Source organism: Eschrichtius robustus, chromosome 14 (assembly GCF_028021215.1).
Source record: "Eschrichtius robustus isolate mEscRob2 chromosome 14, mEscRob2.pri, whole genome shotgun sequence".
NCBI classification, from domain to species: domain Eukaryota; kingdom Metazoa; phylum Chordata; class Mammalia; order Artiodactyla; family Eschrichtiidae; genus Eschrichtius; species Eschrichtius robustus.
In genome coordinates, this window is record NC_090837.1 from 36,335,795 (window position 1) to 36,359,034 (window position 23,240).

At 36.6% G+C, this 23,240-nt stretch overlaps 1 protein-coding gene across 4 annotated transcripts in view; it reads left to right on the forward strand.

Moving 5' to 3' along the window:
• Window positions 1–20,624, forward strand: part of METTL4 (methyltransferase 4, N6-adenosine) — a 41,658-nt gene extending 21,034 nt beyond the window's left edge. For 2 of the 4 annotated variants that reach the window (XM_068563483.1, XM_068563484.1), the window contains exons 8-9: window positions 309–400; window positions 6,177–11,043. In XM_068563483.1, the coding sequence (XP_068419584.1) occupies window positions 309–400; window positions 6,177–6,322 (238 nt within the window). In that variant the 3' untranslated portion in view covers window positions 6,323–11,043. Of the gene's footprint in view, window positions 1–308; window positions 403–6,176; window positions 11,044–20,333 lie in introns of those variants that run through there. The other 2 variants (XM_068563485.1, XM_068563486.1) reach the window with 2 other exon arrangements.
• The last annotated feature ends 2,616 nt before the right edge of the window (window positions 20,625–23,240 follow it).

Sequence of the window (23,240 nt, forward strand, 5' to 3'; positions counted from 1 at the left end):
AGTTTTTGTTAATTTTTACATATTTGAAAATCTGGAAATGGCCGAGATGAGAAAAGTGTGAATGGTATGGCACATGAAATTTTATATTATCTTTTGCTTTATCTAATGTGTAAGAGTCATTATTGTAGAAAAGGAAACTATCTGAAATTTCTTAATACTTAGGTTGTTGATTTCCATTATTTCTATTCTTAAATTTATTATAAATTCAGATACTATTGGAAAGGTGAAAAAAAATCAAGGCAACTGTGGCTTATATGTAAAAAATTGTCCTTTAAAATATAATTTATGTTGTTGTTCTGTTTTAATAGGAATGCAGATGTAAAAGAGCTCCCCATTCCAGATCACAAGTTAATTGTCAGTGTGCCCTGTACGCTTCACTCACATAAGCCACCTCTTGCTGGTATGTTTTTATAAAATAGTTACGACTTCTGTGAAATTGACAAAAGGGTTGAATGTATTGATGGTATTTGAATAGTCTAGAAATTTGGAAATTAAATCAGATATATGTTATTTTAATTAATATTCTAAAATCATATAGCAGAATTTATGAAATAGAGAATAGATTTTTTTTTTTTTGCTACAGAAAGCTTTATTGTTTCCAATTGGTCCGTAGCTTGGGAGAGGGCTCCAGGCAGTTACATAGCTGCCTAGTGGCAGCAGGGAGAGGCTCAGGCAGAGACCCTGAGACCAGGAGATGGAGACGGGCCCTCAAGGGCCGCTGGGCTTGAAGGCTACTGGTCCTAAGTACTTGCCCAGCCCTGGCTGGGGGCTGGCCAGCCTGAGGAGGTTGGTCAGGTGGTCTTGAGTCTCACCTCCTCATCCAGGAGGTGGCTCCGCAGGAAGGCACAGAGATGGTCTGTGTGGGCAGAACCCAGGGCATGCAAATCCAAAAGGGCCTGGTTCAGGTTCTTCTCCAGGCCCATGGCAGCTTCTGTGGCGTCCAGGGCTTTGCCCCACTCATCTTGGGGCGGCTTCGGCGTGTCCCGGAAGAGGGCGCTGCTGCCACGCTGGTTTTGCATCTTGGAGAGGTGCTGGGCCAACCCGCTGAAGGAGGCGGGGCCCTGGCCCTCCAGAGCCGCGTTGTGGCGCTCGGAGCAGAAGCCCAGAGAGAGGTAGGTGTAGCAGGCCTGCAGATGCAGGTCCACCAGGCGGGTGACCACACCCTCCACTTGGGTGGAATAATTCTCACGAATCTGGGAGGTCATCGTGGGTGGCACTAAGGAGCTGACCGCAAAAGCGGTGTTGCCTGGTCCCGGAGGTCGCAACTGGAAAGGAGTCTGGAGGGTGGTTGGTGGTTGGAAAAGGGTCTGTTATGTTAAAATGCTGTTGAAGTGGAGATGGAGCCACGTGACCACCCAGCGCACCCGTGCAGATTAGTCTTACATTACCTCAGCCTTTCCTCTTCGCCATTTTTTAGGTTCCCCTTACTAACCGGGTTGTTATCCCATCACTGCCCTCAGCAGAATGAAGACTGATGGTGCATGTAAGGCCTAGTTCTGCTAGGTGCTTTATTGTCCTGTCAGGGTTCTATCCCTTGCTGGTTCTAAAGCCAAGAGTGCAGAAAGCAGTCAGAGAGATGGTTAGAATTCCCTTGATAGTTGGTAGACACTCTCAGTTTTATGTTGAGGTAGTGTTGCTTTTCTGAACCATTGGAAAGGTAATTGCTGCAGCCTGCAATTCTTACTAGTCTTAATGCTTTAGTATAATGTCCATCATTTAATGAAACTAAGCAGCAAGGAATAATGGAAAGCTTTAGCTTTTCAGATTGACTAACATGAGTTTGAATCCTGGTTCTGCTGCTTGAGCAAGTTACTCTAATAATTTTCTAATAATTTTCCTCACCTCAAAGTCAACATTTGAAGGGCGAATAATGATATTTAATCTTTCAGAGTTGTGAGGATTGGTTATATTTGAAATTCTGTAGCATATAGTAGAAGATCAGTAAATGCTAAATTTTTCAAGTGAAAGAATTAAAAAAATAGGAATGTAATAGGGATAGAAATATGAGAGATACTGAATTTGACATTCAAAGTTTACTATTAAAATTTTTTCTTTAGAAATATATATTTTATTAATTTGGTGGTCCTGGCTTAAATAAACCAAAACTTTCAAGCTGCCACTCAGGAAGACTACAGGCTATCAGCTTATCACCTGATTTTGCAGGATGTGGGATAGTTCATGAGCTAGGATACATAGGAAGGTGAATTCAGATTCTGAAGAGAATGTTTATTGGTAGCATTTAAGATTTCTGTTATCTTAAATTGCTTATACAGAGAGTCTTTAGTGTTAATTCATTTGAGAAATGTTCAGATGTCTACCTGTTGATCCATTCTTTGACTTAGAGGAATTCTCAGTGAATAATTGCCTGTAAACTTTGGACTGTTATAGATTCTTTAATGCATTAAACATTTGACTTAAATGAAAAGTTAAGCTGTACTGTTCTTTGAGAAAAAAATTATGTTTGCCACCAGTTATACTCATTGGAGGAAATCTAATTTGTATTCTTCTCATTTGAATTTTCTTTATCATTTGGTGAGTACCAAAGCTTAATTTAGGGTTTGTCTTTGGGCTTATTTTTTTACTTTTAAAAATCCAAGAGCCAGACCCAAAAAACCTTTCATTCCCAAATGATAGGTAAACTATTTCTTAATTCATTTTACATAGATTATGTTTAAAGAGTAGTCTTAAGATATAAGATTTTATAAAATAGTGAATAAAATTAGTCTTTTATTAATACTAATAAAAATTAGTACATATTATGGCCTGTACTTACGAAGTGCAGTTCTGCTGTATTCCCAGGAGAGAGCAGCACAAACACATTTTTAGCATTGAGAGTATTTAAAAAGAAAAGTTAGATTTTGGGGGGGAAAAATTTTGTGTGACTCAATATATGTTATTCTTATGTTTTGGTTAAGTACTGGTAGACAAGAAGTATTTATAATCCTTTATTTTTGAGTTCATGTTACTGGATAGCGAGTGCCTGTATTTTGGATATAGAGCCACACAAAGCCATCAGAAAGCAACTTTCAGATTTCTGCAGTATATTTTACTCTAAAGTGAGAGAGTGGCATGGACATATATACACTACCAAATGTAAAATAGCTAGCTAGTGGGAAGCAGCTGCATAGCACAGAGAGATCAGCTCAGTGCTTTGTGTCCACCTAGAGGGGTGGGATAGGGAGGGTGGGAGGGAGGTGCAAGAGGGAGGGGATATTAAGATATATGTATACATGTAGCTGATTCACTTTGTGATACAGCAGAAACTAACACAACGTTGTAAAGCAATTATACTCCAATAAAGATGTTAAAAAATAAATAAAAATAAATAGAATAGTATTTTACTCTGAATCATAACCCTAGAATTTGGGATAATACATGTTCTCTATATAATGCTTAGAACTTTTACATGTAAATGTTCTTAAACTGCTTTATGCCAATTCACAAAATGAAATGTTCTCTCTTTTGCTTCTAGAAGCACCAAGTTTTTTTTTCTTTTAAAAAGTTTTAATTTGTTATTTCTACTGCAAAATGTAAAAAACACCAAATTGGAAGCATATTCTGTTTCAAAATGAGACATTTACTCTTTTTAAGTTTTGAAATTTCTTCCTATAGACTGAAACATAAGCCAACAATAGCTATGGCTTACAACCTAACATAAATGTATAATATTTTAAGTTTAAAGATTGAAGGTAGGAAAATCATGAAATAAAAGTATTTGAATGAAAATTTTGTTTTTCATATTGTACCTTAGAGGAATTTCTTCTCCTTTTTGCTACTTTACTCGCAACAATTTGTATCTGAACAGTTAAATATAGTTTGATGAGATTCTATGCACTGACGTTTGAGCCACTTTTCCCCCAGCCATGCCCTTTTCTCCCAAGCAGATGGGGAATGACGGGCTATGTATGAATTACTTCCTCTCCATTGGTTACAAGTATGTTCTACTAATGCCAGATGTTATATAATTATTTATATAGATGTCATACTCGTATATAATTTATACATTTGAATTTGTTTTTTTAAAATTGAGATAATTGACATATAACATTGTATTAGTTTCAGGTGTACAACATAATGATTCAAGATATATATACATAGTCACTGATCACAATAAGCCTATACATAGTTACAAAATTTTTTTCCTGTGATGAGAACTTTTAAGATCTTGCATTTTCTTTTAAATTGATATTTAAAATTAGTAAGAATAAAATATTTCCATTAATTTGCCTCTATTTCTTTTGCTTTGTTTTGAAATTAAACATATGTGGTTAACATTACAAAAACATTACTCCTTGATTTTCTGTGTTTCTCAACTAGAAAGGAAAAAAGCCATGCAGAACTGTGTTCCATTGATAAAGTAGAAGGTGATAAATGGGTTTAGGTTTTATGTATTTTTCCATTCCAAGTACCTGGCCATCTTTTTCTATTAACTTGTGAACGCTTAGAAGACATGGATATCTATTTCTTTTGTTAAGTCCCATAGCACTTATAATGGGTGCTCAGAAATAGTAAACATTAAAAAAAAAAATTTATTTATTTATCTAGGCTGTGCCAGGTCTTAGTTGTGGCATGCAGGCTTCTTAGTTGCGGCATGCATGCAGGATCTAGTTCCCCGACCAGGGATCAAACCTGGGCTCCCTGCATAGGGAGCACAAAGTCTTACCCACTGGACCACCAGGGAAGTCCCTCAGGAATAGTAAACATTATTGACTGGCTGATTCCAGTTTAGACTCCAGTTTAAAATTCCAAAATAGAGTTGCTAACATCTTTGTACCAAAGAACTGAACAGGCAGAAACAAGAAAACAAAACCTTGCCTTCAGTATAACCTTAGACCACATTAAAAGTGAATTGAGGCCAGTAAGGCATTGAATTCATGGGGCAAAAATGGAAAAGTGATACAAAAGTTTATTGTTCTAAGACTCTGGGGAAATTTTTCTCACTCAAGTTTAATAGCATTTAATTATATACTTATGAAAGGACTAGAAGTCTCATGTAAGCATCACCTAGAAGCTATCAAAGCCCAGATTTGAGTTTGGTGAGTTATAGACAATGAATACTTTAAATTCTTTGATTTTTGATAATCAGGACCAGTGCTTTCAGACAAATAAACAATTATTTTGCTGTGAGAGCATCTGAAGAACATGAAATATACATTTTAAAATATATTATCTTTTACATCTAACCTATATCAAGTATTTCTAAGGAACCCTTATCATTGCTAAAGGGAATTTGATGGGTTTCTTCCAAGCTCAATCTTTTATAGCAATTAAGAACTATATTTTGCCAGTTCCAGTGACTTTTCATCCCTGAATCGTTATTTTCATACTCAGTTCCTGTCGTAGAATATACATATATCAAAAAAATATAGCTAAGCAGCAACGTGATCAAGGTTAAATTGATTTAAATATTTGTCATTCAAATGAGCATGTGCTTTAAAAAAAAGCTTCTACGGTATTCTCTTTTTTTCTGTTAGTGTAGATCACAGCTATTTAGCCAAGGTATAGATGAGATGTCATTTTCCTAACAAAATATAATTTTCAGTAGTTATGAGTACATTGAATAAGGAATACTTAACTGTGGAAATAATATGGTGAAATTTTAGGTAAAGAAAGATCTGTAATTTGGAAGTGAAGGAGTGTTCTCAGTACTACCAAGTTATAGCTGAGGAGGTAGAGTTATTTGTTAGATATATGTTGTGAATATTTCTCTGTGTTTCCAACTCTTACACTAAAGTATGTTTTTGCAGAGACTTATGTTTTATCTTAGTTTTTAAAGTGGGTTGTCTTTGTATTGTTCCTATAGACTTTTTTTCATGCATGGATTACATTTATTAAAAAATAAATTAAGTTAGTACTCAGGAGCTATGTCAGCATTATTGGAAGACTGAAAAGTCACCGGTGTGGGTGTTAAAATCCTCATTTCTTATCTACAAATGAAAACTGATAAATCAGGACTATTGAAAGTTCTGATGGTATTGTTCCCAATCTCAAGGGTGTTTATTTTAAATGACTTTCTAACTATAAATAGTAAAGCCTGTGATGAAATCCTTGAAATTAACTTGCCTTTTTTTTTTTTAAGGAAACATCCCTGCTTTTCTACTCTTTACTGCTAAAAGAAATTGATTCCTTCCTTAATAATAATTTTTGTGTTGTTTTCTCTTTTTTTTTCTGGACAGAGGTTCTAAAAGACTATATCAAGCCAGAGGGGGAATGTTTGGAATTGTTTGCTCGAAATTTACAGCCAGGTTGGACTAGTTGGGGCAATGAAGTCCTCAAATTTCAACATGTGGATTATTTTGTTGCCCTGGAGTCTAAAAGTTGACTATGTTCTTAAAATTGTGTTTTTCTTCAGTTTTTCCTCACTCCTTCTGCCTTCATTCTAATAGATTTTTCCTATTTATTACCAACCAATATGCTTAGAGATGTAAACAGGACTGGGTTTTTCAGCAAAATGATTAGAAGTGACTAGCTGTCATATAATTTTGAGATGAATTATACTTCAGTTGCACTAGTATTTCACATTATTCTGAGCTCTACAAATAAAGAGGTAAGCAGTTAGAATGATGGCAAGACTTTGTTACTGAAAAAGTTTAGAAAGCATGCACTATGGACCTGAAGTCACAATTCTATGTATGGGTGTGTTTTGTTTGGCCCATATGGTGTTGTAAAAAAAATTGGAGCCATCATTCTAAAAAATCAGGAAATTTCACATAATAAGTCCATATTTCTTCCTTTCTTTAAACATCAGAAACTCTGGCTACACTGTGGCCTGTGTTCTTTCCTGGCATCAGTCTATGGGACCCAGTGGTAGCAGCTCATTTGGGAAGGGCCATGTACTCTCCAGTTTACCACAGTAACCTTTGTCCCATGCCACTCACTTATATTGTCTACCTGACCCTTGTATAACCTGAATTTAGAACGTCTAGTATACTGCTACATTCTGGAAAATGTATTCAAAGACCTGCTAAGTACTGCATCATTGTTCTGAGTTCATGAAACATTTTTTGGAGGGTTTTAAATTTCATTCAGGGTCACTTTTCAATGTCAGAAAGTAAACACTGCTTGGACTTAATTGATACTTATAGAACATTCCATCCAAAAGCAGCAGAATACACATTCTTCTCAAGCACGCATGGAACATTCTCCAGGATAGATCACATGCTGGGCCACAAAGCAAACCTCGGTAAATTTAAGAAAATTGAAATCATATCAAGCATCTTTTCCAACCACACCACTATGAGATTAGAAATCAACTACAAGGAAAAAACTGTAGAAAACACAGACATGGGACTTCCCTGGTGGTGCAGTGGTTAAGAATCCACCTGCCAATGCAGGGGACATGGGTTCGAGCCCCGGTCCGGGAAGATCCCACATGCTGTGGAGCAACTAAGCCCATGTGCCACAACTACTGAGCCTGCATTCTAGAGCCCATGAGCTGCAACTACTGAGCCTGTGTGCCACAACTACTGAAGCCCGTCGCCTAGAGCCAGTGCTCCGCAACAAGAGAAGCCACCACAATGAGAAGCCTGTGCGCTGCAATGAAGAGTAGCCCCTGCTCACTGCAACAAGAGAAAGCCTGCATGAAGCAACGAGGACCCAACACAGCCAAAAATAAATAAATAAATATTTGAAAATAAAAAACCCCACAAACATGTGGAGGTTGAACAATGTTACTAAACAACCAATGGATCACCTAAGAGGAAATAAAAAAATACTTAGAGACAAATGAAAACAAAAACACAACAATACAAAACCTTCAGGATGCAGTAAAAGCAATTCTAAGAGGGAAGTTTATAGCAATACAGTCTTACCTCAGGAAACGAAAACTCTCAACTAAACAACATAACCTTACACCTAAAGCAACTAGAGAAAAAAGAACAAACAAAACCCAAAGTTAGTAGAAGGAAAGAAATCATAAAGATCAGAGCAGAAATAAATAGAGATGAACAAAACAATAGAAAAGATAAGTGAAACTAAAAGCTTGTTCTTTGAAAAGATAAACAAAATTGATAAACCTTTAGATTCATCAAGAAAAAAGGGAAAGGGCTCAAATCAATAAAATTAGAAGTGAAAAAGGAGAAGTTACAACTGACACCGCAGAAATACAAAGGAATCATGAGACTACTACAAGCAACTATATGCCAATGAAATGGACAACCTGGAAGAAATGGACAAATTCATAGAAAGGTACAATCTTTCAAGACTAACCCACCGAAGAACAGAACAATCACAGACCAATATGAACAGACCAATCACAAGTACTGAAATTGAAACGGTGATTAAAAAACTTCCAACAAACAAAAGTGCAGGACCAGATGAATTCTGTCTATCACAGGTGAATTCTGTCAAACATTTAGAAAAGAGTTAACACTTATCCTGAAACTATTCCAAAAAATTACAGAGTCAGGAAAACTCCCAAACTCATTCTGTGAGGCCACCATCACCCTGATACCAAAACCAGACAAAGATACTACAAAAAAGAAAATTACAGGTCAATATCATTGATGAACATAGATACAAAAATCCTCAAGAAAATACTGGCAAACCTAATCTAACAATATGTTAAAGGGTTCATACACCATGGTCAAGTGGGATTTATCCTAGGGATGCAAGGATTTTTCAATATCCTCAAATCAATTAGTGTGGTACACCACATCAACAAATTGCAGAATAAAAACCACGTGATCATCTCAATAGATGGAGAAAAAGCTTTCGACAAAATTCAACACCCATTTATGATAAAAACTCTCCAGAAAGTGGGCATAGAGGGAACCTACCTCAATATAATACAGGCCATATATGACAAACCCACAGCTAACATCATACTTAGTGGTGATAACCTGGCAGCATTTCCTCTAAGATCAGGAACAAGACAAGGATGTTCACTCTCACCACTTTTATTCAACATAGTTTTGGAAGTCCTAGCCATGGCAATCAGAGAAGAAAAAAAAACAAAAAACAAAAGAAATCCAAATTGGAAAAGAAGTGAAACTGTCACTTTGCAGAAAATTCTAAAGATGCTACCAGAAAACTACTAGAGTTCCTCCATGAATTTGGTAAGTTTGCAGTATACAAAATTAATACACAGAAATCTCTTGCATCTCTATACACTAACAATGAAAGATTGGAAAGAGAAATTAAGGAAACAATCCCATTTGCCATTGCATCAAAATAATAAAATACCTAGGAAACAAAAGGCCTGTACTCTGAAAACTATAAGATGCTGATGAAAGAAATGGAATATACGATACAAACAGATGGAAAGATATACTGTGTTCTTGGATTGGAAAAATCAGTATTGTCAAAATGGCTATACTACCCAAGGCAACTACAGGTTCAATGCAATCCCTATCAAATTACCAATGGAATTTTTCACGGAACTAGAACAAAAATTTTAAAATTTGTCTGGAAGCACAAAAGACCCCTAATAACCGAAGTAATTCCGAGAAAGAAAAATGGAGCTGGAGGCACCAGGCTCCCTGACTTCAAACTGTACTACAAAGCTGGAGTAATCAAAACAGTATGGTGCTGGCACAAAAACAGAAATATAGATTAATGGAACAAGATAGAATGCCTAGAAATAAACCCATGCACCTATGGTCAATTGATCTACGACAAAGGAGGCAAGAATATACAATGGAGAAAAGACAGTCTCTTCAATAACTGGTGCTGGGAAAACAGCTACATGGAAAAGAATGAAATAAGAACATTCTCTAACACTATACACAAAAATAAACTCAAAATGGATTAAAGGCCTAAATGTAAGACCAGATACTACAAAACTCTTAGAGGAAAGCATAGGCAGAACACTCTGACATAAATTATAGAAATATCTTTTTGTATCCACCTCCTAGAGTAATGAAAATTAAAACAAAAATACACAAATGGGGCCTAATTAAACTTAAAAGCTTTTTCACAGCAAAGGAAACCATAAACAAAATGAAAAGATAACCCACAGAAAGGGAGAACATATTTGCAAACGAAGTGACCGACAAGGGATTAATCTCCAGAATATACAAACAGCTCATGCAGCTCAATATCAAAAAAACAAAAACAATCCAATCAAAAAATTGGCAGAAGATCTAAATAGACATTTCTCCAAAGAAGACATACAGATGGCCAAAAAACACATGAAAAGATGCCCAACTTTGCTAATTATTAGAGAAACGCAAATAAAAGCTACAATGAGGTATCACCTCACACCGGTCAGAATGGCCATCATCAAAAAGTCTACAAACAATAAATGCTGGAGAGGGTGTGGAGAAAAGGGAACCCTCCTATGCTGTTGGTGGGAATGTAAATTGGTACAACCACTATGGAGGACAGCGTGGAAGTTTCCTTAAAAAACTAAAAAAATTAATAGAACTACCATGTGATCCAGCAATCTCACTCCTGGGCATATATCTGGAGAAAACCGTAATTCAAAAAGATAACATGCACCCCAGTGTTCATTGCAGCACTGTTTACAATAGCCAAGACATGGAAGCAGCCTAAGTGTCCATCGACAGAGGAATGGATAAAGATGTGGTACATATATACAGTGGAATGTTCCTCAGCCATTAAAAAGAATGAGATAATGCCATTTGCAGCAACGTGGATGGACCTAGAGATTATCATACTAACTGAAGTAAAGTGGACAGAGAAAGACAAATATCATATGATATCACTTACATGTGGACTCTAAAAAGATGATACAAATGAACTTATTTACAAAACAGAAAGACTCATTGTTTTCAAAAACAAATTTATGGTTACCAAAGGAGAAAGGTAGGGGGAGGGATAAATTAGGAATTTGGGATTAAGAGATACACACTACTATATATAAAATAGATAATCAACAAGGACCTACTGTCTAGCACAGGGGACTATACTCAGTGTTCTGTAATAATCTATATTGGGAAAGAATCTGAAAAAGAATGGATATATGTACATATATAACTGAACAACTTTGCTATACACCTGAAAGTAATACAGCATTGCAAACCAACTATACCCCAATATAAAATAAAAATTAAATTAGAAAATAAAAATAAAAAGAAAGTAACTACTGCTTATGATTGTGAAAAAATTTTTAATATTATTTCCAGATTTTCTACAAATAATTTGTTTACTAAATAAAATATTTTTACTGAAATGGTTCTTTGAAAAACATGCTGATTTATTATATATAAGCTTTAAAATTTTTTTGAGGTATACTATTCACATAATAAAATTCTCCAATTATCAGTGTCAAATTCAATGAGTTTTGAAAGCATACATATATATCTACCACCATAATCATGACATAGAACATTTCCTTCATCCCCCAAAATTGATGTGTCCCTTTACAGTCAATCCCATCCTCCCACCCTTGGCCCTTGGCAAATGATTTGTTTTGTATCATTAGTTTTGCTTTCTTAGAATTTCATATAAATGGAATCATAGAATATGTAATCTATTGTGTTTGGCCTTTCACTTAGCGTTTTGAGAAAAGAGTTTATTTACAGATTTTCTACAAATATTTATCTAGTAAGTAAAATGTTAGATTGAAATGATTATCTGTCAAGTTTGCCAATTTGTTTACTGATTTTGCCAAATAAAATTGTTATTTTTGAAGTTTGTTCATTCTTTTGAGTATGTGAATATCAGAGGCTTAACTTTGAGCCTTGCTTTAGTTGCTGCCTTTGCTCTATCCTCGCTGTAGGCTCTATCTACCTTGTCCTGTTCTAGTCATCCAAATTCTATGGCTCAAACTCACTCTTACCAGAAAACTGTAGGCCCCCAAATCTTACCTTTTCAGGCTTAGTACTCTAGAGACATATATTTAGCGAATTTGTGTTTTTAGCTTCAGTGAGACATTGGATTTTGTACTGATTGTGATTCAGAGGAGGATTATGATCACCTTCAATGGCTTTTCCTTCCTTGAAGATGCTGCTCAATTCACCTCATTTGACATATCATGTACCATTGGCTTACCACATGCTGGGAAGCACCACAGCACTGTTGGCATAGTTTTCTGGTTATCAGAGTTCTTTTACTTCAATTATATCACTTTATTCTCAAAGCAGTCATGTGAAGTTGTAGTTATAATGAGAGAACACGTTCATAGAGGCGAGCTGACATGGCTAATAAGTGAACCAAGACTTGAATTCTATTCTGTTTCCTAAATTAAAACACTTTTATGTTGTACCATGTTTGCTAATGAACCTGAGATCTTAATAGGCTCATCAGCTACTAATCAGAGGATCCACTGTTTGGCCTGAAGCAAATTTAGAATGGTTCATATGTAGTCATCCAAACATACCTTTCTCAATATGTGATATCATCAGTCTTGGATTATTAACACAATATTTTTTGTTAGAGATTTTAGTGACATTAGTTGAACTGATAGCCTGAGTGCAACTCAGAATCACTCAGAATCAGATAACCTGCTAAACCCTTTGACATAAGCTGTTAGCACATTTACCATGCAATTGTATTTTCCTCAATCAGATTAGCCATTTTAAATTTACATTTTTAAGGAAGCCCTTCTGCAAGATACAGACTTGGACTTGAAGGTGGTTGTTCAAATTGTTAGATTAAGTAACGTAAGTACAGGTGCAAATTATTTAATGCACCATGGTTATCTGCTATCAGGGTATAGACCAACCCAAAACTCCATTGAGGGTCTTAATTAAATTCATGGCTCTATTTTTAAAAACTTTTTATTTATTTATTTATTTATTTATTTATAGCTGCGTTGGGTCTTGTTTCTGCACGCGGGTTTTCTCTCTAGTTGCCACGAGCGGGGACTGCTGTTCGTTGCGGTGCGCGGGCTTCTCATTGCGGTGGCTTCTCTGTTGCGGAGCACAGGCTCTAGGCACATGGGCTTCAGTAGTTGTGGCACACGGGCTCAGTAGTTGTGGCTTGCGGGCTCTAGAGCACAGGCTCAGTAGTTGTGGCTCACGGGCTTAGTCGCTCTGTGGCATGTGGGATCTTCCTGGACCAGGGCTCGAACCCGTGTCCCCTGCTTTGGCAGGCAGATTCCTAGCCACTGTGCCGCCAAGGAAATCCAAATTCATGGCTCCAGCTTGAAAGCAAGTCAGAATACCATGATAATTACACTAAATATTTTCCTCTAAATATTCCTAGGAGTTAACCTAGGTTTTCTAGGGCTTCTGTGAACTTGTTGGACTTTTTCAGTATCAGTCCAAATTCTTGGGACTATATACAAACAAATTGATCTCTAGGAGTGGCGACCATGAGGAAAATTTTTTTCACCAACTTTTTCTTATTAGACTTTGTACTAATTATCAGGTAACTGTGACACAACAATGGGATAACTTTGGATGACTAAGGCAAATGAATGGTCATTTGCAGTGTTAAAATCATTTTTGGTCAATATCTTTAAGGAAAAACATATGGTACTTAGCTTGATTTTTAGCTGCTTCTCCCAACATTCCCATATATGCCTTAAATGTTAGTCTAACTGGATATTTGCTATTACCTGAATTTAGGACTCTGCTTTTGCTCTTGGACCTTCCTCTGTCAGGAAAAAACTAGGCTTTGGGATCAGCTGGACCTATGTATTGAGTCTTAATATTTAGCTTCTGAGTGAATTTGAATAATTATTTAAACTATGTTTTCCTGTTTTGTTTCCTTTTTTGAGGTTAAGAGGCCTAATCTTTGGACCTTGTAGGATTATTATGAGGATGAAGTGAAATAACATATGTGAAGTGCCTAGTGTAGGGCCTGGTACCTAGAAGGTATTCAATATATATGCTTATTTCTCTTTATTCACAGTCTTCCTGGCAGCACCTCTTATTTTGTGATCCACCTTTTTTTGTCTCCTAAAGAAAAGCCTTTATTCTTGCTTTTAGAGCCACTTTTCACGTACATGGATTATCTAGCTAGGTTTTTCCTCACATTTATCATGAAATCAGAAAGTGGTTTATTCTGTAGGTGGCTCCCTTTTTTTTTTTTTTTAAACAATAGATTTTACATCTTCTCTCTCAGTAGATTATGGGAGGTAGGACAATTTTTAATTTATGTTTCTCTTATCAGCATATCTAGAACTGCCAATATTTAATGAATGAATGAATGAATGGACTCTTGGCCTTCAGGTATTTTTGAATTCAATGGAATAGACAAGACTCCTGCAAGAAACATGAGAGCTTAACAAACCACAGTATACAGTAAACACTAAGCGGGGGAACAAATGGAAAGTGATGCAGAAGTTTAGAGAAGTACATCACTTAGAGATCAGTGAGCAATGTGAGAAATGGAGAACAGGAACCACATACTGGTTAAATTTTGGTTTATTTTCTAACTCTAGGTAGTGGCTGTAATGATGTTACTAGACGGTAGGCAGCTAAAATGTGCAAGTTCAGAAGAGTTACAAAGGAAGCATTTTGTTCTTTGTAGATTGTAAGCTTTAAAAATTTTTTATAGAAATATAGAAGATAGTGCACACAACTTATTTTTTAACTGGAGGCTAAATTAACAGGATTAAAAAAATCTGCTTCTCTGCATTTTCTACCTTTTGAATGAAAATGTTATTTGGACATCTTTTCTACAGTTGTCTAGGAGGCTTACTTTTAACATTTTTACAGCTGTATTGAGGTATAATGATATAAATTGCACATTTTATAACATACAGTTTTATGAGCTTTGACTTATGTGTACACTTGTGAATCCACCATCAGAAACAAGATAATAAACACAGTCATCATCTCCTAAGATTTTCTCATGGCCCCTTATAATCCACCTTCCTTAACCACCCTTCCCCATCCTATCCCCAGGCAATCACTGATCTGTTTTCTGCATCATAGAGTTGTGTGCATTTTCTAGAATTGTACATAGATGAAATCATACAGCATGTACTCTTATTTATTTTTACCTAGCTTCCTTCACTCAGCGTCATTATTTTGAGAGTCTTCCATTTTTTTGTGTGTATCGATAATTCATTCTTTTTTATTACTGAGTTGTATTCAGTTGTATGGACATACCACGTGTTACCTATTATGTACTAGTTTTCTATTGCTGCCATAACAAATTACCACAATCATAATGGCTTGAAACAACACCGATTATTAGCTTATAGTTTTGTAGGTCAGAAGTCTGAGCAGTCTCAGCTGGGTTCACTGCTCAGGATCTCAGAAGGCCAAAAACAAGGTGTTGGCTGGGCTCAGCTCTTATCTGGAAGCTCTAGGGGAAAATCCATTTTCTTTCTTTCTTTTTTTTTTTTTTTAACTTTTGGCCACTCCGTGTGGTTTAGCAAGATCTCAGTTCCCCCACCAGGGATTGAACCCGGGCCATGGCAGTGAAAGCACTGAATCCTAACCACTAGACCACCAGGGAACTCCCGGGAAGGATCCATTTTGAAGGTCATTCAGTTTGATAGCAGAATTCAGTTCTGTTTCCTTGCTGGCTGTTGGCTAGGAGTCAAATCAACTGCTAGAGGCTGCTCTCTGGTCCTTGCCCATGATTCCCTCCATCTTCAAGGTCACAGTAGCACATTGAGTGCTTCTTACCCTTTGACTCTCTCTCACTTTGCCTTGTGCTGCCATCTAGAGAAAATTCTCTGCTTTTAAAGGGCTTTTGTGATTAGATTGGACCCACCTGGATAATCTCCCTTTTGTCGTATAATGTAACATAATCATGGGAGTGATAGTTCATCATGTCACAGGTTCCCACCAAACTCAAAGGGGAGGTTATACAAGTGAGAAGGTCATTGGGAGTCATTCTTAGAATTTTGCCCAATATGACCCAACCTCTGGCCCACAACGATCCATGCCTGTCCCACAAGTGAAATACATTCAACCTATCCTAAGGTTCGAAATGGTATCATTCCATCATATAAATTCTACTGGCTTAAAAGTCCCAAATCTCATCATCTAAATCTAAATCAGGTTAGAACAGGCTCTGGTGTAATCCGTTAAGTACAGCTCCTGGGCAAAATTCTCTCTGTCTGTGGACCTGTGGAACTAAAGAAAAAAGTGATCTGCCTCCAACACTCCCACAGTAGTTGGATGGGCATAGCATAAGAGTTACAGCTATTCCAGTTGAAAAATAGGGGAGGATGGAAAAAAATAACAATTTTCCTTGTCCAAAGCAGTTAAAAAATCCAGCCAGGTAAACTCCAGGCAGAGTTCTTTGATTAAAGCTTCAAGGCCTGGCAATAATGGGTGGTTCCGAGCTCTGCACTTTGGGTTCTTGGCTCCATCCTCTGAGCTCTGATTCTGCTCTCTAGGCTTTTGTTTTCATCTTGTGATTCATTCTTTTCTTTCTTTTTTTAAAAAGTTGAAGTATAGTTGATGTACAGTAATATTATATAAGTTACAGGTGTACAACACAGTGATTCACAATTTTTAAAGGTTATACCACATTTATAGTTGTTATAAAATATTGGCTATATTCCTCATGTTGTACAATAGATCCTTGTAGCTTATTTTATACCGAATAGTTTGAATCATCCTTTTCTATGAAAGGTAGCATGTGTTTACAGCTGAATTATTTTATCAGCCTCCTCCTGTCAGTAGAATTTGGGGGACTTGACAGCCTTTTTTTTCACTTTATACTCTCTGCCGTTCAATCCACACTGGTATTGTGTCTGCTGATATAAAATTCTCAAAAACCTATGGATCTTGTTTGGAATTCAAGGGGATTCACTCCCATCAGACAAGAGCCAAATCCACAAATCTTTTAAAGATCTCTGTGTTTTGGCTGAGGGGCAGTGCTCTTAAACTTTCTCAAGGCCCTCTTGATTGACTGAGAAGATCTGTTAGGAACACGCTTAATCACTTGGAAGGATCTTTTGTGTGGCTGAATACTCTGACCCTTTGATCTTTCCAGGGTTTTGGCAAAGGGTTGTATGGTTACATGCCCAGCCTGTTCTTAATGCCATGATTTCAGAAGCAATCTCTTACTTTTAGCATCTCTTTCCATCTGGATAGGCCGAGAATTTCCCAAATCAGCAAGTCCTGATTCCTTAGCAGTTCTTTCCTCAATTTATCTTCCCTTATATTTTACTATAAGCAGCAAGAAGAAAACAGGGAACACCTTCAACACTTGGCTTGGAATCTCCTAAGTATTCAAGTTCATCACTTTTGAATTTTCCTTTCTCCTATATAACTGCAGGATATAATTTTGCTAAGTGTTCTGTCTCTACAACACAAGGATTTCCTTTCTTCTAGTTTCCAATTGCATGTTCCTCTGAGTTCCACTCAGTTCTTTCTGGGGCCTCACCAGCAGTATCTTTAAAGTCCATATTTCTACTAACAGTCTGTTCAAGATTTCCACCATGCTCCTCAAAATCTTCCAGTCTCTCTGCCCATTGCCCAATTTTCAAAGTCACATTTTAGGTGTTTATCATCATGACACCCCACTTCCAGGTACCAAAATACGTATCAGTTTTCTATTGTTGTGTAATAAATTACCACACAGTAGTTTAAAACAACACTATTTTTTAAAAAAATTAATTTCACAAATCTGTAGGTAAGAATTCCAGGCAGGCTAAACTGGATTCTTTGCATAGAGTCTCAGGAGGCCAAAGCAAGGAATTGTTGGTCAATCTGGACTGTTATCTGGGGGCTCTAGGGAATAGACTGCTTCCAAGCTCATTCAGATTGTTGACAAAATTCAGTTCCATGTGGTTGTAGGACTGAGGTCTCTGTTTCCTTGCTGGCTGATAGCAGAGGTGGCTCTCAGCTCCTAGAGGCTGTACCCCCTCCATCTTCAGAGCCAGCAACAGTGTGTCAAATCCTTCCTGTGTTTCCAGTCTCACTGACTTCACCTTCTGCCATCAGCCAGAGAAAACACTCAGCTTTTAAAGGGTTTTGTGATTAATTGGTTCACCTGGATAATCTCCATTTTGCCACATAATCATATTCATAGGTCCAGCTCATAATCAGAGAAGAGAGTATATTAGGATGTGGGTTATTGGGGGTCATTCTTAGAATTTTCCTACTATAATTCTTCTGTCGGTGGACATTTGTGTTGTTTTTAGTCTGGGGCTATTATAAATAAAGTTTATATGAACATTCCTGTGTGAGTTTTTGTATAGAGGTAAAGGTCAATGTTCATTTTTTCCCAGATGTATAACCAGTTAATTACAGCACTAATTGCTGATAAATCTTTCTTTTCCACTATTGAGTTGCCTTGGCATCTTTGTTGAAAACAATTGACAAAGATATATGTGTCTATTTCTGGATTCTCAGTTTTGTTCCATTGAATTATGTCTTCATTTATGTCAGTTCCACACTATCATGATTACTGTAGGCTTGAAATCAAATAAGATCAGTTCACAACCTTTATTCTTCTTTCTTACTTTTGGTCATCACTTAAGAGATATTATCTTTGTATGTAAATTTACATTTAAAAATTAGTGAAATCAAACAGTTAAGAATGTTTGGCCATTTATATTTCTTTCATGGATCATCAGTAGTTCCTTCTGATTATCCATTTTTCTGATGAGGCATTCATATTTTAAAATTAATTTTTCTAAGGTTTATATTATAGAAATTTGAAATACATGCAAAATAGAGACAATGATATAATTAATCTCTGTGTATCCATCATCCAACTTCAGTAATTATCAACCTATGGCCAGTTTTGATTATTTCATACCCCTGCCCACTCCTACCTGGATTGTTAAAAAGAAAATGTCAGACATCATATTATTCCTCCTGTGGTATCCTCATTTTACACATGAACAAAGTGAGATTCAGAGAGTTTAAATGATTTGGCCAAGGTCACATGGCTAATAAGTGGCAAAACTGGGACCTGAACCCCAGTCTGTTTCACTCAAAATCAATCAATCTTTCCTCCCTCCCTCCTTCCCTCCCTCCCTCTCTCTCTCTCTCTCTTTCTCTCTCTCTCTTTCTTTCTTTCTTTCTTTCTCTTTCTTTCTTTCTTTCTTTCTTTCTTTCTTTCTTTCTTTCTTTCTTTCTTTCTTTCTTTCTTTCTTTTCTTTCTTTCTTTCTTCTATTTTTAAACCACTTCATTGAGGTATGAGTGACATGTACAAAGCTGTACATATTTAATGAATACAACTTGATGAGTTTGGGGATAAGCATATACCCATTAAACCATCACTACCATCAAGGCCATAAACATGTCCATCACCTTCCCAAAATTTTCTCCCACTTCTATTATTGTTATTATTTTGTGTGTGCCTTTGTGTGTGTATTAAGAACACCTAAGATCTACCTACTTAGCAAATTTTAAGTATACAATACAGTATTGTTAGCTCTAGGCACTATGCTGTATAGCAGATCTCAAGAACTTACTTATCTTGCACAACTGAAATTTTGTGCCCTTTGACCATCACCTTCCCATTTCCCCCTCCCTTTTCTGGTAATTGCCAGTCTACTCTCTGCTTCTATGAGTTTGATTATTTTAGATTTCACATATAAGTAAGATCATACAGTATTTATCTTTCTGTCTGGCTTATTTCACCTAGCATGATGTTGTTTTGGCTACTCTAGGTACTTTGAATTACCATATAAATTTTAGAATCAGGATAACAGTTTCTAGAAAAATACCTACTGGGTTTTGGTTGGAGATAAGTTGAAGCTATTAATCAATCTGGAGGCACTTGCCAATATTTCTTTGTGCAGGTGGGGCCCTTCCCCCACCTTCTGCAGCGCCCCTGCATTCTTGGGCATGGTTGAGAAAGCTGAAATTATGCCTCCATGTGGCTCCCTCCCTCACTCCTTCACATCCCACATCCTGGACACCAGTAGGTGTGCTGCCAAGATGCTTCACATGTCCTCTTCTCACCTCCATACTTCTGCCTGCCCTTAATTCTTCTACCCCAGGAAAGGAAAATGGAAAGGGAAAATGGGAAAAGATGGGAAGATGGCAAAGGAAGGGGATCTGGGAAAGGAAACAAGACTGAAATTTCTGAAACCAAGTAAAGAAAATGCTTAAACAAGCAGTTGGTAATCAACTGCATCAATGATGCAGTTGGAATAACATGAATGCGCACCAGATTGGTCATCTTAACACAGGTGATTTTAATGGAGTAGCAGGATAAAAGTCTAACTGGAGTGAATTAAAGAGATAACGGAGGGGGGGGAAGATGGTGAGAATTAATAGAAATCATTCTGTTAAGGAATTTTGTTATATAGAATGAGCAGAAAAATGGGCAGTAACTGGAAGCAGCTTTTAATTTAAATGTCTTACTATTTCATTACAAAAAAACATTGTTGTTCCCAGGACTTACAGGAATGAGTATTTCTTCTAGCTGGGTTTAGGTCATCTGGGGATAGTATAATCTTGTCCAGTAGAGCGCTATACTTTTTTTTTAACTAACTTTAAAAATTTTTTTAATCTATTTATGTATTTTTTATTATTATTATTTTTTGGGGCAGTGTGGCACGTGGGATCCCAGTTCCCTGACCAGGGATCAAATCCATGCCCCCTGCATTGGGAGTGCAGCGTCTCAACCACTGGACTGCCAGGGAAGTCTCTAGAGTGCTATACTTGAAAGAATCAGCACTTACATTTTCACAGAGAATATAGGAAGAACTGTATTAAGAATCGGAAGAACTGGACTGAAGCTGACACAACTTGTTATTGATCCTGGTAAACTCTACTGACATCTCTGGCCTCACCAGTTCACCTCATGTGGTGGTTTTGAGTATCAAAATGAGACTATGTATGTGAAGATATACTGTCTACTTAAACAATAATTTGTTTTTTGCTGTATCCTTAGTGCCTAGAACAGTGGTGGCACCTAGTAGGTGTTCAATAAATATTTGTTGAACAAATAAATGAATATATTTTATTGTATGTTATTTGTACATTACAGTGAATAAAGCACTATTGCATATTAAATGATTAATGGAAATTAACACAAATCTCTTAATTTCAAGTGAGATACTCTTGCCATTACTAAAAATTGCATTGCTAAATTTACTTTGCTAGAAAAGCAATGTACCGTTGCTATTATTATCTTCATAAGAGTGAATTGGTCAATGTAAGTGTTTCACTAAATAGTCTGAATATTTTCTCAATGTATTCACTAAATATTTTCCAGATATGGAAAAGTTGATGCTTTTATTGATTAAAAAGAACCATTCCATAAATTGTGCACTTTTTCCTTATATTTCCTTGAGATAGACCAGCTTAGGGGTTATTATATGGACTATGTAGTTGAGAAGATTAGAATTTGGAGAAGTTAAGTCATTGACCATAGCTTATGGAGCTAACAAGTAATGAAGCCTGAATTACAGACTTTCAATCCTTTGATTACTTCACTTTCAGCTACATCATCAAACTTCTCTTGAAAGGAAGGGGCATCTAATGGTAGAAGTGAAAGGAGATGCACTAAACATTTTAGGGACGAATTTGCTTTGAAACGACACAACTGAGATTATCTTAGCCTAAAACAGAAGTAACCTATTTCAACATGAACAAGTATGAAAGCCATTTTGTCCTCCTAAGTACTGTTCAACTGTCTTCCTGCCATGAGAATATTTTATGTTGATAAAGAAGGCTAGTTTAAAAATAAGAGATACACTACCTACATAATTATTTCTAGGTCTCACAACAATCCTGAAAGGCAGCTATTGTTATTGCTGTTTTACAGATGATGAAAGGGAGATCCAAGGTCTCACAGCTAGTAAATGGCAGAACTAGGACTCAAGGCCAATTAGGCAAGTTTATAAACCCTTTAATGTCCACTGTGCACAGGCATTCCCACCAGGCGTTATGCCAGCTGCTCTAAGTAATGCCAGAATATGCTGCTTTTAGCACAAAGGTTTCTTCTTTCTGGTTCAAATATGGAAATTAATCAGCATGTACCCATTTTTTCTGGTCTCTAGAGTGAGATGGTATATGCTGTCATTGAAATGCCAACCTACAGATACCATAAACTTAGAATGTTGAGAAATATGGTATATTTCTTGAGACCAATGAGAGCTGGAAGTATCATCTGTCCTGATGAAAGAGACAGGTGGATAAAATGATTCAGTTAGTTTTCTTTTAAGCTACAGTAAAAAACATTATTTAAGGATCAATAAAATGACAACTCTGAATATCCAGAATATACCTCTAATTGCATTACATGAAATTCCCAAAATGTAGCTTTCATTATAAAGTTTTATCTTATCTCTATGACATCTGTAAGTAATTTTCAACTTTATTCATTTTCTCATTCTCTGTACTTGAGCTGTTGCATTTTGTATTGATAGTTGCTTATTATTCTTCCTCATTTTGCATTTTGTATTGATAGTTGCTTATTATTCTTCCTCATTTGCCATATAATCTGAATGGTTTTTTTTTTTTTTGAGTGCCTTAGATTGATGGAAACATTAAAGACAAATTTCAAGTATGCAATACAGTATTATCAACTACAGTCACCATTTATACATTAGATCCTCAGACCTTATTTATTTCATAGCTGAAAATTTGTATCCTTTACCAGACTTTCCCTATTTTCCTCACCCCCCTCAATCCCCAGACCCTGGCCATCACTGTTCTGTTTTGTTTCTATAAGTTGACTTTTTTTTTTTTAAAGGTTCTACATATAAGTGATACCATGCAGTGTTTGTCTTTCTCTGATATATATATCACATATATTATATATATAACATTTTCTTTATCCATTCATTTGTCAGTGGACATTTAGGTTGTTTCTTTACCTTGGCCATTGTGAATAATGCTACAATGAACATGGGAATACAGATGTTTCTTCAAGATAGTGATTTCACTTCCTTTGTATATATACCTAGAGTGGGGTTGCTGGATCATATGGTAGTTCTAGTTTTAATTTCTAGAGGAAACTCCATGCTGTTGTCCATAGTGGTTGTACCAGTTTACATTCCCACCAACAGTGCACAAGGGTTCCTTTTTATCCATATCCTTGCCAGCATTTGTTATCTTTTAGCTTTTTGGTAATAAGCATCCTAACAGGTGTGAGGTGATACCTCGCTGTGGGCTTTTTTTTTTTGGCTGCGCCACGTGGCTTACAGGATCTTAGTTCCCCAACCAGGGATGGAACCTGGGGTGCTGACAGTGAAAGCCCGGAATCCTAATCACTGGACCGCCACAGGGTTCTCTCATTGTGGTTTTTTTTTTTTTTTAATAAAGTTATTTATTTATTTATTTATTTTTGGCTGTGTTGGGTCTTCGTTTCTGTGCGAGGGCTTTCTCTAGTTGTGGCGAGCGGGGGCCACTCTTCATCGCGGTGCGCGGGCCTTTCACTGTCGCGGCCTCTCTTGTTGCGGAGCACAGGCTCCAGACGCGCAGGCTCAGTAGTTGTGGCTCACGGGCCT